General features: G+C 54.8%; 5 protein-coding genes across 5 annotated transcripts in view; 2 read left to right on the top strand and 3 right to left on the bottom strand.

The window, feature by feature from the left end:
- Nucleotides 1-681: 681 nt before the first annotated feature.
- Nucleotides 682-2,017, top strand: K452DRAFT_284804 (uncharacterized protein). The gene is made up of 6 exons (XM_033540012.1): nt 682-732; nt 793-915; nt 1,033-1,144; nt 1,218-1,316; nt 1,415-1,540; nt 1,673-2,017. Exons 1-6 carry the CDS (start codon nt 707-709, stop codon nt 1,775-1,777), a joined length of 591 nt encoding a protein of 196 aa, XP_033400198.1. The 5' UTR covers nt 682-706; the 3' UTR covers nt 1,778-2,017.
- Nucleotides 2,018-3,637: 1,620 nt separating this feature from the next.
- K452DRAFT_142528 (uncharacterized protein) lies at nt 3,638-5,713 on the bottom strand. Its single transcript, XM_033535425.1, has 6 exons — nt 5,463-5,713; nt 5,188-5,404; nt 4,751-5,129; nt 4,262-4,701; nt 3,899-4,211; nt 3,638-3,832 (listed from the first exon to the last, which is right to left on the bottom strand). The coding sequence occupies exons 1-6, from the start codon at nt 5,587-5,589 to the stop codon at nt 3,779-3,781; spliced, it is 1,530 nt and encodes a 509-aa protein (XP_033400197.1). The 5' UTR covers nt 5,590-5,713; the 3' UTR covers nt 3,638-3,778.
- A 468-nt stretch (nt 5,714-6,181) lies between these two features.
- K452DRAFT_295925 (uncharacterized protein) lies at nt 6,182-8,632 on the bottom strand (the record flags this gene model as incomplete). The annotated part of the gene is made up of 6 exons (XM_033541872.1): nt 6,182-6,391; nt 6,444-7,119; nt 7,178-7,344; nt 7,482-8,122; nt 8,226-8,322; nt 8,381-8,632. The coding sequence occupies 6 exons, from the start codon at nt 8,630-8,632 to the stop codon at nt 6,182-6,184; spliced, it is 2,043 nt and encodes a 680-aa protein (XP_033400196.1).
- Nucleotides 8,633-9,745: 1,113 nt separating this feature from the next.
- On the top strand, nt 9,746-12,857 carry K452DRAFT_222960 (uncharacterized protein; the record flags this gene model as incomplete). Its single annotated transcript, XM_033536586.1, has 2 exons — nt 9,746-11,475; nt 11,573-12,857. The coding sequence occupies 2 exons, from the start codon at nt 9,746-9,748 to the stop codon at nt 12,855-12,857; spliced, it is 3,015 nt and encodes a 1,004-aa protein (XP_033400195.1).
- A 1,467-nt stretch (nt 12,858-14,324) lies between these two features.
- Nucleotides 14,325-14,362, bottom strand: part of K452DRAFT_316467 (glycoside hydrolase family 47 protein) — a 2,658-nt gene continuing 2,620 nt past the window's right edge. The window contains exon 3 of the mRNA XM_033543971.1: nt 14,325-14,360. The gene's annotated coding sequence lies outside the window, so the exon portion shown is untranslated. The remainder of the gene's footprint in view (nt 14,361-14,362) is intronic.

Here is a 14,362-nt window from a genome sequence, read left to right as displayed (position 1 = left end):
CGGCACGGCACTTGGGTAGGAACGGCGCGGCAGGCGCGGCTGCAACCGTCGCGAAGCCTCAGCAAATGGCCTGATACCTAGGCAGTCAGCTAAGGACACACCTCGTGTCCTTCGGAGTCTCCTCCACCGGAGTCCGGCGCCTAGGCACTAGGGGCTCGGCAGGGCGCCAGCGGGGAGGAAGGATGACAGCCCGACCTCGACCACGACGAAGACGGCCGGGGTGCTGGGATCAGCGTCACTCGCTGGGACCCAGCGGGCGGGGCGGCCGCTTCCGCGCGGTGAGGGGGGCGATTATCCAGGCTGCAAGCGGAGGTGAGGGCGTGGGCGAGGCTGAGAGGACGAGGTTAGAGAAGCTAGACTGGGTGTTGGGTCAGCCGCCGGTGCTGCGCTGGCTCGGCGGGAAATTGGGGAGTGTTTGGGCTGGGATGTGGCTGACAGGCTTGGGCGGGGAAGAGAGGAATGTGGAAGCGGGAAAGTGGTGAGGAGGAAAGAGAGGTAAGCCGAGGCGAGGGTGAGAGCGAGAGGGAGAGAAAGTATCCGGGTAGTTGGAGTGTGAAAGAGAAGTGGGGATGCGTTCCGTAGAAGTGTGGGTCACCGTAGCAAAAGTGCGCGCGTAAATCAAGTCGGTCCGCCGTAGACATCCCGCCTTGGAGCCCGTGACGACGCAGCGGCAGAAAGTGTCGCGGGAGGCACCAAGTTCGCAGCCATGGCAACCACCGCGTCGGGGTCTAGGTAAGAGCATCCATTGCAGAAGGCATGCAGGGCCTTTTCCAAGCTGACAGCCTCGTCCAGCAAAGATGCGCCCACCAATCCCCGTGGCATTCCGTTCGCGCCCTTCGTCGACAAGGTCGAGGACTATGTCACCTCGCGCGCCGAGGTCGAGGGCACCTTGAAGAGCTTCCAGGAGATGATCTCGTACGCTGCTCCCTCTTGCCCGCCCTAGCTCTTTCTCTCTCCCTCTCTCCCTCTCTTACGCCGCGCCCCGCGATCCACACTTTACTCACGGGTCCGCGCCCCCGCGGCGCTCGGCAGGAAATACCAGTTCATGGAGGTCAACACGCAGCGCCGGGCCGCGGGCCTGAAGGACAAGATCCCGGACATCCAGAAGACGCTGGACACGGTGCAGTTCATGAAGACGCGCAAGGTATGGCAGCTTCGGCATAGAGCTACGTAGTAGGGGCAATAGTGCTAAGACATGGCGGGCGGCCGTTTTGTAGCCGGGCTCTGATCCCATCGAGACGACGTTCGAGCTGAACGACACGCTGTACGCGAAGGCGCAGATCCCGCCTACGGAGGAGGTCTACCTCTGGCTTGGCGTGAGTTCCCACCCACCACAGCACCGCACATTGGAGGCGTGTATGTGTATGTGCGAGATGCAGGAGGAGAGGCTGATTGCTTGTTTTACATCGCGCAGGCAAACGTCATGCTGTCGTACCCTATTCCTGAGGCCGAGACGCTGCTGGACCAGAAGCTCAAGACGGCGCAGCAGAGCCTCGCCAACTGCGAGGAGGACCAGGATTTCCTACGCGAGCAGATCACGGTGCGTAGACACACATACACACACACACACACACACACATGGACGAGCTGCCGCGCATATTGCGTTGTGGCGGCGGCGGCGGCTGTTCATGGCCACGGTTGTGTTGTGACATGGGGCTAACCTCTCAACCAGACGCTCGAAGTCGCCACGGCACGCGTGTATAACTGGGACGTTGCGCAGCGGCGCAAGGAGAAGAACGAGTTCGAGGAGTCGCAGGCTGCTGCCAAGTCGGACTGAGCGCTTAGGAGTGGCGTCGTTGAGGGAGCCTGAATCGAGGTCTCCATCACTTCGCCGTTTCTCTGCCCTCGAGCACAAGACAAGTGGTACCCGCGTAAAGTCATCGCCATCCTCCTTATGGGAGCCGGATACAACGCTATCCGACTTGCAATGCCATTGTGGCTGCGGGTGCGTAGATGTCTCCGAGCGGAGAGATGCCGGTGTATATAACATTGAGCCAATCTAAAAAGTTACCGCTGATGCTGCTTTGTGCCGAGTATTGTGTTTAAAGACATACCTTGGAATTCTGATTCTACTCCCTCTTTAAGACATCACACAGCCACTGAATACTACTCCCTTCCTAGTTTCCGTTCTCCCATTGGTATTGAGTATCCTTTAAATGGTCGCGGGTGGGACAAAAAAGCTAAATCCAAGATACTGCCCCTGATAAGTATCAAATAGTGTAATCCAGAAATACCTCACAAACAAGTCGAAGTAACAACATCATTGTCTCTGCTTTAAACTCGACATTCATGAACCCAGCACCTCCCTTCTCAATGCTCCCTTACCACCACTCGCCAAGACATCGAGCCAAGAAGCGCAACGTCTGCCAGCACAGCAGATCTTCTAACTATGTTGCAGCGCCGTTGCGCTTGTTCGAGGAGACGGCTTCGATTACTGTTATTCTTGGTACTCAAAACCCTTCTGAAAATTGCTCCTGACGCACGTAGTTCAAAAGAAGTAGGACCTCCTGGCTTCAACTTATTATATGAGTAGTTATTTTATGCGTTTATCGACATTTGGAGAGATATAGAAGAGATGGTGCAGGATAATAGAAACAAGATATAAACCTTTGAAATGAGTTGGGTAATAACAATGATATATATATGCATTTACGTGCTGTTTAAGATAGAACAATAAATGCAGAAGGGAAAAACAGGCCCGGCTAAGTGAGAAACTCCGATTATAGAGGAGGGTAATTATAGCGCTCCCTAGCAGGACATTCTGCTGAAAAGCAAAATTGCGTTATGATAGAACACCAGCATCGTCATTTATCTCCATTTCCAAAATAAAACCAAAACTAAACCATACAATCTACCCAGCGCAGAACAACTCGATTCCACCCGCGACCACTAAAACAGCTTAGAAAATCCTTCTGGACTAACTAACTAGTATGGCTACGTGAATACCTCTAGCCCACGTCACCTAACACAAACATACCTACAACGCTCTACACCGCTGTGGGGATGGCTGTAAAGAGCCAACACTGGTAGCACTGGCATAAGCACCTTACGAATAGGTATGCCTCATGTCCACACTCGTAAGTAAGGTATTTACCTACCTACCTACCTACTCACTCGAGGGAGATTAGGACAAGCCGAACCGGCAGCATGATAGAGGAGGAAGGGTTGTCGGGGCGGGTAACTACCAAGGTACCTACCTAGGCAGACAGGCAGGTAGAGCTCTCCTCCTACCTATCTAAAGGAGACTGCTCTACCTACCTAGAGTAAAAGTGAAGAAGTACCGGACCAAGAAAGCAGTACAATACCTACCGGGCTATGATGATACCAGCACTGCAAGAGGGACTGCAGTGATATTCTCCCTTACTACCTACCTGCCTACCTATACAGTGGTCAGGTATTCCACCAGTTAGCAAGCCTCTCGACTCAACCATGCTTCCACTCATCCAATCATAGGTGGTCAGCGCTGGCTGGGAACTCACAACAATGATGGCGGACATTAGGTGAAGGCATACAACATGACCGATCAAGAAGCAGCAGCGCACGCGACCAGACAGACAGACGGAAGAATCCAAAGACTCGTTTGCAAAACATGACCAGAAACACAGTAGTACTCAGTCAAAATAGTTTCTGTCCCTCGAATAGGCTTTTTGCCTTAACCATGCTTGAAAGCACCAAAAAACCGTATAACAGCGTAGCCAGACCCTAAAAATTCATTTCAAACGCTTCGTTCAATCACGCGGCAATGTTCTCGCCGCGTTCAGTGTTTTTTTGACCCCGTTTACAGCTCATCGTGGCCCTCAATGTCCTCCTCGTCGATAATGGCTTCCTTGACCTTCTCGGCGGCGTTGGCGACCTTCTCCTTGACGCCCTCCTTGGCGCTCGCGGCTGACTCCTTGGCCTTCTCGGTGGCGGCGGGAGCCTGGCTGGGGATGTCCGACTCGTCGGCGGCGGCCTCCTCGGCCTCGTAGGCGTTGATCTTGTGGCTGCCGTTCTCGGCAATGAACTTGGCGAGGTCCTCGACGGTGCGCGAGCCGCTGTAGTCGATAGGGCTGTCCTTCTTGCCGGCGGGGAAGAGCTTGATGGTGGGGAAGCCCTGGATCTCGTCGGGAACGTCGTTGGCCGTGGCGTCAACCTTGGCGACGGTAACCTTCTCAGCGAACTCGGGGTTCTTGGAGAAGAGAGCACCAAGCTCCTCGTACTTGGGAGCCAGACTATGCAAAATTAGCTAGTTGCCCGTGAATGACAGATCATTTAAACTTACGCCTTGCAGTGACCGCACCAGGGGGCGTAGAACTCGACGAGAACATCCTTGTCGTTGTTGATCACCTCAGCCTCGTAAGAGTGAGCGACGATAACAGTGACGGGACCCTCCTGCTTCTCGGGAATGGGCTCCGACTTGATGCTAGGCTCGACCTTGCCAGCAAGGAAGTCATCGACGTAAGAGCCAATGGCCTTCTTGGTGATCTTCTTGTCCTGGTCGAAGGGGAACTTCTGGTTCTTGGTGGTGTCCTGGATAGCAAAGGCGGGCCACTTGCCGACCTCGAGGTTGAGGTTGGCGCCGTGCTGACCGAAGGTCTTGGCGTCGATGGTGGCGAAGTTGATAGCACCCTTGTGCTTCTCAGCGACGGACTTGAGCTCCTTGGCAAGCTCCTCGCGCTCGTCGGCGGTCTCGGCGAAGATGTAGGCAAGGGGGATACCAGCCTGCAAAAGTTAGTGAATGCCAGCAATTCTAAGTCGCAGTGTGACGTACGTTGATGTAACCAGCGTAGGTCTCGGGGCCGACCTCGCCAACAAGCGGCGTAGCAGCAGTCTTGGTGAACTGCTCAATAGCCTCCTTGTCAAACTTCTCAGAGAAGACGTCCTTGCCCTCATCGAACGACTTGTACAAAACAATGGCGGGTTGCTTGACGCCCTCGGCCTTAGCCACGGTGGCGTCGTTGATGGCGCCAAACAGGTACTCGTCGCGGAGGCCGTTGGCGACCGAGGTGAAGGTCTCGTTGGAGGCCTTGTCGTCCTTGTCGAAGAAGGCAACCAGCACAACCTTGTCGGCAGTCTTGAACTCCTCGATGGTGTCCTTGGCAAGGGTGGAGACGGCGGGCATCGACTGCTTGGTCATGTACGAGACAATCCTGTGTAATCGGTCAGCGCTTCATGCTAGAGCCAAGCTACTTTGATCTCAGAACGTACGCGTCCGCCTTCCTCTGGCCGGTGTAGGGAGAGGGGGAGTCCTCGCCACGGAAGACCTTCAGGGTGGGGTAACCCTCAACACCAAAGCTCTGGCAAAGCTCCGTCTGCGCAGTGCAGTCGACCTTGGCGAGCTTGATGTTCTTCTCCTTCAGCTGCGTCGCAGCCTCCTCGTACTCGGGCGCAAGCGCCTTGCAGTGACCGCACCATGGAGCAAAGACTGCGTGAGGGTAGTGTTAGCTGGAGGCGGCATGGCACAATGGGGTCGAGAGACATACACTCTGCCAGGACGAGGTCATTCGTGTTGACGAAGTCGGTAAAGGTGTCCTTGCTAAGCTCGACGACGTCCGAGGCGGAGGCGAGAGCGAGCAAGCTCGCAAGAGCGGCGTTCCTGAAGTTGCGCATTCTTGCAATTGACTGTGCGGAGCAGATGAGCAGAGTCAGGAAAAGTGTAGACTATCCAGTGTAGAGAAGGGGCGGCGTTATATATTATAAAGCGGCAGGTAGAGGACAGCTTGCATCGGTCCAGCTTGGCACGGCGGGCTGGGTGCCACAGAGCTTTGACGCGCCCCCAAGGTCCGCCTGAACGCCTTCCCGAGTTCCTGAACCGTGAACCGCCGCCGCCGCACCGCATCGCCGAGGCGGACGGTCTGCTTGCTAACTACCGTGTGCTGTATCTACTAATCCAAGTCGCAGCGGAATCAGGTCATTCTTTCTCGACGCGCATGCCCTCTTGCCATCATCGCCCGTCGTCGCTTTACCTACCTACATCGCCAAGAAACCACGACTGCCGCCACCTTCAAAAGCAATGCCTTGGGTCGTACTCCTAGTGGATCTACGGCACTGCCGTCCTCCATTCCATGGGGCCGTCCCTTCAGTCATTACTGAAATCTGTTCTTTTTCCAACTCGGTGACATGCAGTTTGTTTTATTGACCACAGGCGCATGACTATCATATGTGGCTTACCAATCCATGCCACCAAAGCACGTCTGCCGGCTCAACGGCTACCATCTCCCGGCCGCGCCTGATCTTCCGTCCTACTCCATCTGAAAAGATCATCGCCGTCTCCTTGTTCGTTGCACGCCCCGTCCTCACTCCCGTTCAAGTCCTCGGACAAGGCAAGAGCATCGTACTTGCCTCGCTCCACATTGACTGCCAGCATTAACGGAAATGGAAGGCCTATCAAAGCCGCAAGAAACCAAAAAGCCTGATGCTGTCAGCTGACGTTAGATATATGAAATTTCACGTGCAGTCCTTACCGGACGAATCTCTCCAGTCGCATCAGTAATCGCACCCACAACTGCTGGGCCGAAGACGCTGGATCCTTTGTCTGTGATTGCATACAACGCATAGAACGCCGCCTCGAATCCCGGGGGAATGAGCTCGCCGAAAAGACTGCGGCAGTAGGAAGATAGTCCGCCGAGGACGAACCCGTAGACAGCGCCCAACGGGTACATTTCCCAGGGCTGCTGTAGCCCGAAAACTCCTAGTCTGCGAATTGCTGGGATGTATCCCAGCAAGCCATAAATAGGGATGATTTCGAACAGACCTATGCAGCACAGTATTGTCTGCGAAGGTCTCAAGCCCATCAATATTGACAGTCTGCTCCAGGAAAAGGCACCGACGATGCCTGAGATCGTCGCAATGACGTTGATAAGCGCAATTGCTGCCGGCTTCATCTCGAGCGATGTTTTGGCGAAGAGGACGGCCGTGCCGCTGACTGTTGCAATAGCGTCGCTTAAAAGAAACCAAGCGCCAAGGAACAGTAGAATGTCTTTGAGTCGTCGAGCGTGCATGACTGTTTTTCCCAAAGATTTCCAGGAGTAGGAAAAGTAGGCGAAGCACGTTCGTGCCTTACCACCACTAGTATCAATGCGTAAAGGTGGGCCAGGTCTCGATTTCAGCCAAAAAGCTGCCGGAATAGCGAATATGAACCTAAGTGCCGCGTCAGTGATGAAATGAACGATTGCGATAGTTACTTGTGTTATCGTACCACCATGCTCCGATGCAGAATAGCACCAGGCGGAGGGAGAAGGTTGTGGACTTTATAGCAATGACTAGAAAGATCGAAAACGTCTGGACCAAAAGTGCGGCAATATAACCAATGCCGATACCGTAAGACGATATCTTTGTTGACAGTGTAAGTGCTTCTGAAGTTGCCTGGAAGGGAGTTAGTGAGGGTTACAATGCTTTGTGTGATTAATTCGGTCCAATTTCTCTGTTCGTAGGCCATGTCTCCAGTCTCCCCGGATACTCATTCAAAAATCCTCGTGTCCCGCAATACAAGGGAAACTTACAGCTGAGGATCTCGGCAGAGGCTCCGTGATGTCTGTTCCTGAAGCTCTTATCAAAGCTGTCCGTGAGTCCACACGATCAATTTCCTCAAGCACTGGTTCGTCTTCCTCTACAGGCTCTTCTTCTGCTAACCGCGTCTCATCCTCCTCGAAATAGGGATCCTCATCAGGGTCTATATACGCTTGCTGGGCGGAAGGGTGATGCCTGACTAGGAGGGGGAGGAAAGAGTTCAACAGCACAAACGACGCACCAAAGCACGTATTGGCAACAATTGCCAATAGCGCGCCCAACACATAGACTTTGGGGACAATTGGGAGAAACAGCATCGTAGCAGTCGAGCCGACGAATGCGAATATGAGCAATAAGGTCTTGCGATATCTGCCATGGTCCGCCGCGCCAGACATTGAGATGATCAGCAGTGCTTGAATCAAGACACTGATTGAAAACGTGTACATGGCGAAGCTTGCGGTGTTTATTTCGACACCCAGCACATTGACAACGCATTGTACGGAATCGGAAGGCGGAGAGGCTGCAGTTGGCGGATCGGGTATGTCGATGAGGCTTGTGCAAGGCGTCTTCCTGTCTGATAGGAGCACGCCGCGCTCGCGGGCAAGTTGCTCAAGCGTGATGGGGATAAAGGAGCCTTAAAGACGTTAGTTTAGGGGAACCTCAGCTGGGGTGCTGGCGATCTTTAGGGAAGGCGAAGGCGGTGGGCCGGCCGGGGACTCGTTATACAGCATCTGTACGCTGCACGGCGCCGTAGTCGGACCCAAAGCGCGCGACACTCGACGACGGTGGGGAGAGAAGGGCCAGGCATTTACCAACACCACAGACTACAAAGACCTTTGTCGCTATTCAGCCAGCTTCATCTTGACAGACATTACAGCGCAATAGGTAGTACCTCGGCAGCCCACCCGTAGATATAGAAGCCCGACAGCTCTCTGCGGGACGTCAGGCTGGTGTCCTCGTCGGGGTAGCGGGGGCGGACGGGGCCATAGTCAGCATCGGGACCCATGATGGGCGAGCGCTCGTCATCGGCTTCGTGGCCGTAAGAGGAAGCAAAGGATCGCTTGGAGAAGGTGGACGATTGACGTGGGAAACGCGGGCGTGGCGGCGGTGGCTCTGACGTGGGCTCTGGATGCCGCGGTACCATAGCTTCTTCGCGTGATAGGCAGGGTCGAGGTCAGAGCTAGTTACACCGAGGGGGGCAGTCCATGCTGGTGAAGGGAGAGAAACAGATGCACATTGTTTGGTTTTTGCTAGGGGCGTCACGCGCAGCTGTCGCCTTACCGGCCGGGCTGGGCAGCGTGGGAGCAGGAGCGGCGGCCGGGCTGTGCAACAACTCGTCGCTCTCTGTTTCCGGCGCAAGATTGACATTGGGGGGTCTTCCCCGCATGCAGCACCTAGAATGGGCTGGCAAGCCTTGTTCCGGCCTGCTGAGAGGAAACTGCTCTTCTTATGTCCCTTCTAGCGGGCGCGGGCGTGGCTTTCACGCTTTCACGCTGGCCATGGACGGCCCCATCAGGGTGCAAGCCCCAGCTACAGCTGCCGCATTCCCTCCAGAGCGCCCAGCGCGTTGTCGCACTTTTGTTTGAACGGCATTTGGCAGGCGCGCGTAGCGAGAGTTGGCTTTCCCGTTCCGCGTTCCGATCCAGCGCCAAGAAAGCCGCCGCCGCCCGTCACCTCTCCCATCCTCTCCGCGTCCTCTTGTCTATCTGCCAGCTCTCTCCGCTACCCCCGTCCCCAGTGCAATCGCCCACCCGACCCGTCTTCTCAATCCACCGCGACTCGCCGCAAACCGCCCCAAGTCACCGATTGCGCCGCTGCTGAGCCCGACGGTCGACAAAGGCCGCGCCGATCCACTTTCTGCCCGGCGCATACGCTTTCCACCACAACCCTCACCTCGTCACCCACGACCACGCGCAACCACGCCGATTGACCGAGCCCGCCCCACTCGTCTCCTCAGCACCGAGCCCGCCTTTGTCCGCCGCCGGCAATTCAGCGACCGTTTCTCAACATCTCGTTCGCAGAGCGCATAGTAGACGGTGAGAGGAAGGGGACGACTGTGGGGGTGAAGGGGAGCTGCGGCGACGGAGCCGACGGAGCGAAGGGGAGGAGTATGCCAGGCATCATCTCCATGGATCAGAATGGCGTACAAGGCGCCGGCGCGGGCAGGCATGATGACAGGCCGTCGGCAGCACCATCTGGCGCGCCGGCCAAGGTCAACGGCGAAAAAGCATTGCCCCAGCTGGATGGTCCATCGGAGATGAACGGCAGGCCCTTTACCAACGGCGCGACGTCGTCATCATCGCTACAATCCCCTGCTGCGAATCTAGATCAACTTCCACCCGAACTCGCTCACATCACGGAAAACTTTCGACCCTTTGGCAAGCTCGTAGGTCGTGTCGCGCAAGAGACGGGCAATGGGTTTGGGGAGCTCTTAGATCGTATGGCGCAACTTCAAATTACACCAACGAATCCAATGATCAACGGTGTCAACGGCCATAATATGACGAATGGAGCCGGTACATCGTCTGCAACCAATGACGAGAAGAAGTCGTTGATGCTGAACTGGGCTTGGGGTGAAAGAGAAAAATACGTGAAGCTTTTGGTCTTGTCGAAATGGAGCCGCCAAGCCGAGGAAGTCAGCAGAATGATCGACTTGCAAGGCTGGATGCATGCGCAGTTGGACAATTATACAAATGCGTCCTTGTTGATGGGTCAGCTGAAGATCAACACTCAGACCATGAAAGCGCCAAACCCGGATTTGAATACAGCTTTGGAAGTTCTTAGCACTGGCAAGGTTCCCTGGATGCCGGATTTGGGTTATCTTCCTCCCGATCCGCTTACTCCCCAGCAAATGCTCAAGGCGGTGCAGAACGTTAATGCTCTGTTGTCCATCCGGATCAATCTGCACGAGGAACTGCCTCGACACATGAAGGACTGGACGATTTCGTCAGGCCGCGCAACATTCAGAGTACCGTCAGAGTTCGAGCTGGATGTTTCAATAGCGGACGAAGAGCCTGCATCTCCATTTTTCATTGTCGACTTGAGATTCATTTTCACACCAAAGCCCGAGGTTCCTGACGACTGGTTCAGATACTTTGTTGAGCCCCATGCAAACATTGTCTTGGAGAAATCAGGCTTGAGTGGACTGTATAAATGGCTACATGGCTTCGTGCTCACCCACAAGATCAAGACACTGCAGAAACAGGCCGAGGAATTGAGTCGCACAACATGGTCCAATACCCTATATATACAAGAGGTACACCGATCGTTGATTGTGCAATACTGGGTCGATCAACCGGGCGCCAAGAGCTGGATCGAAATTGGCATCGCAAGCGGCAAGCCCAAAAATGGAAAGGCATCCTGGCGCGGGCCCGAGCCTCCTCGGCTCGCCATTCGCTGGACGCGCAAAGGAGTGCTCGTTGAAGATTTTCAGCTCGCGGTTGATTGGACTGATTTATCTTTGGAGAGAATCCTGAAATCGGTCATTGCGCTACATACGACTCACATCTTGGATTCGATACGAAGCCAGCTGTCTCCCTCAAGCGAAACTGCGAAGCTTCCCATGCATCTTGCAATCTCGACCGAAGAACCGACTGACTGCAGCCTTACCATAAGACACGGAAGTTCGTCTCAGCCGACTGAAATCAGAATCGATTATGTGTCTGGGAGACTATCGATATACCCCTCGACTGCTCGATCTACCCAGGCAGAGTACGAAATTAATTACTTGAAGGATATAGCGGCTGAGGCTGCTCTTCGAATCGAGAGACAACTGTGCGCTAACCTCCGTGTGCAAATCGAAAAACAAGCTGAAAATGCTGGATGGACGTTGCTACGTCATGTAAACATCAAGCCAGACGCTACTTCCGCCGCTACAGGACAGAAGGTTATTACGCAGAGCTTCTACCGTGGACAAGGTTGGAAGTCAAAATGGGTGATAGCAGTAACCATCAACCTTGGCGGTGAAAACTGGTGGCTTTGTGAACTGTAAGTTGTTTTTCTTCTATTGTTATTAGACTTGCATAGTCAAGATGAGGATTTTTTGGGAGTATGCCACACATCTGCTGATACGAACAATGTGTAGCGTTGAACCTCACGTCGGCAACGCCATCAGCCAAGCGGCACCGCTTCTCGGGACTTCTACACTTGCCAAAAAGCAGTCAATATCACAGAGCTTTCTTCGTGCTCTCGAGCGCTTGGCAGTTGCAGAAGTTTCATTTGCAATTGCAGTCAGGGACCTCACGCATATGCGCGTCCAACACACGCTGCGTAGGGAGAAGGTTTCTATTGCATCGGAAGCCGGCAGCACTCACATCACGAGCACATGCATGCCTACCCTCTACATCAAAACCAGCGGGCTGGTTGGAGACAGTAAATGGGCAGGCGAGGTTCTTAAGCTGCACCATTACGGCTTTGAGAGCAAACAAGGCCGCGTGGTGCATCTTGTACGGGGTGAGATGCTCAAGGGAGGCGTGGACTTCAGGCTCATGTCATCACAAGATGACGATGTCTCATTCAACACTGATGGTACATTTATCGTCACACTCAGGACGGCTTTCGGAGAGTCATTCATGGACAAGGTTGTCAACCGACTGAGGCGTATCGAACGTCTCGGGACTTTCATCGACGTTGTCAAGCAGCAGAAGCTGCACTGCACCAGTGTCAGCCTTTCCAGATTGGTTTTCCGTTACTCTGGGCAATACCAAGTGGACATTAGCTTCCAAGACGGCGCACCTGTCCGTCTTGCCATTGAGCCGAACAACCCACACCGACGCATAGCCCAATACCTTACCGCTATCCTGAACAGACAGGACAGTAAGAGCTTTGTCATGTTCGCACGGGTTCTCTGTCCTACACTTCCATTGCTCTCCGTATTCGACGCAATCGAGAAGGCTTCTACCTCAACTCCACACATTCATCCTCGCGGCTTCGACTGGTATCGCGTCACGTATGAAAATCCACCTTGCACGTTTGACGTCCGGCTGCGGACTCACCATAATGAACTGCTGTGGCACGTCAACGACACGGCTTCCAACGCACAAAATCGCAGACCGGAGTTTGTTTCAGCACTCAAGGAATTTTTCCGGCTGGATAGAGGAAAACGGCACGGCGTCAGGAGTGGCCTGGTGGCCAAGCCAGATGGAATCGAGGAGGCAATCAAGGAACTTGACGAGGTGGTCAGGCAATACGCGCTTCCAACGCCTCCGGGCGGGGAGGATGCAGTTGCGGCTCATGCAGCCCAGCAACAGCCCCAGCCCACGCAGCAGACGCAAGCGCAACAGAACGCGCAACGGCAACAGCAAGCACAGATGCAGAGGCAGGCACAGATGCAAAAGGAACACGGTCCCGAAGTCATCATGCTCGACTGATACGGAGGCCTCTTCTTTTTCTATTTATCTCTGTGTAGCGTAGCAGCAGTCCGAGGTTTCTTTTTTTACTTCTGTCACGCCACGTACGGAAACGTATACCAGACGCGCAGGTTTAAAAAGCTACGACGCCAAGTTGTCCCACAAAACGAAGCGAAGCGCATGGCTTCTTTTCTCTCAATCGATGCGATTTTTTTGATACCCGGCGTTGTCCCCTCCCTTTGCGCATGAGGTGCCGGCTTTGACGAGCTCTTTCTTCTCTTCTTCTTCATTAGCCCCAGTGCGGTGGCGTAAGCAAGCTTCTGTCTCACTTCCTCGGCCGGCCTGGCACGCTGCTGCTGCTGCTGCTGCCATGCTCATGGCCAGGAAGGAGGCGCCATCATCAAAGAAAGAAACAAAGTTTCTACGCCAGCACAGACAGGGGTTGGCCATTTGGATTTCGCTCTCACCACTGCCGCGATATTAGTCTGTCTCCTCTTTCTCTCTCTCTCTCAATTACACTCCCCGCTTCCTTCCTTCTCTTTCATTCACCTGCCCCCCCCCCCAGCTGGTCGCTGCCCGCGCGCACGAGCAAACAGACAGGCGGGCAGGCAGGCAGGCACGGTCAACACAGCAGCAGAAACGAAACGAGGGGCGCGCTCGACTAAACCTAGACTTTGAGAGAGCGGGTCCAGTGCCTTCAGCCACGGTGCACTTGCACATGCACATGCGGGATGATGGGACGCAATGATTCTCGCATGGCATGGATTTGATTTGGTTCAGTTTAGGTTGGGCGGCACGGGGGCGGCGGGCGTGGCATGGAGCATGGAGCATTGCATTGCGGCAGACTACCTACCTATCCAGTTGGCGATGCCGGTGCTGCTGCTGCTTTTGCTGATGCTGATGACGCTCCAGTGGCGGCAGCAGTAGTGAGTGAGCAGTATGGTTCGTGTATATAGCATAGCGCAGAAGGGAGGGAGTGGAAGGCGTGCTAAAGGGGACGGGGGAGCTGGGTACGTGTGCGGTGGGGTGGTGGGAGGAGTGAAGCGAGCGAAGGGCGGTAGGCGGTGGACGGTGGACGGTGGGCGTTGGGATCGAGGCAGTGGGTATGGCAGGTATGGCAGGTATGGTAGGTAGGGTAGCTAGGACCGGGACGGTAGATGGGCCAAATCAATGAAGTCATGCTATTTTGGTTAGGGGGTGCAGTAGGTTTGCGTGCGATGTGACCGCATCTACTCGTACCTAGGTACTCGTATGTGGAGTAGAGTACCTAACGGGCTGGGGGGCCACGCGGACGGACCGGCCCGCCCGCTGCGCCGCTGCGGGCGACAGGGCTGAGATGGCGGCTAAGGCACGTGGGCGATATGTAGGTACGCGCCGCTTTTGCGGGGTTAGGGCTGGGTGAGAGGTTTGGTTTGGTTTGTGTGATTGGGTTTTATTCTAGGGATTGCGTGCTTGGTTCGTTGCTTGTTTTCCTCCTCTTCTCTCTCTCTCTCTCTCTCTCTCTCTCTCCCTCTCTCTCTCTCTCT

This window comes from Aplosporella prunicola (assembly GCF_010093885.1).
Source record: "Aplosporella prunicola CBS 121167 unplaced genomic scaffold K452scaffold_6, whole genome shotgun sequence".
Taxonomy (NCBI): domain Eukaryota; kingdom Fungi; phylum Ascomycota; class Dothideomycetes; order Botryosphaeriales; family Aplosporellaceae; genus Aplosporella; species Aplosporella prunicola.
The sequence above is the reverse complement of the archived record's forward strand: the minus strand, read 5'-3'. Positions and strand labels throughout refer to the sequence as shown.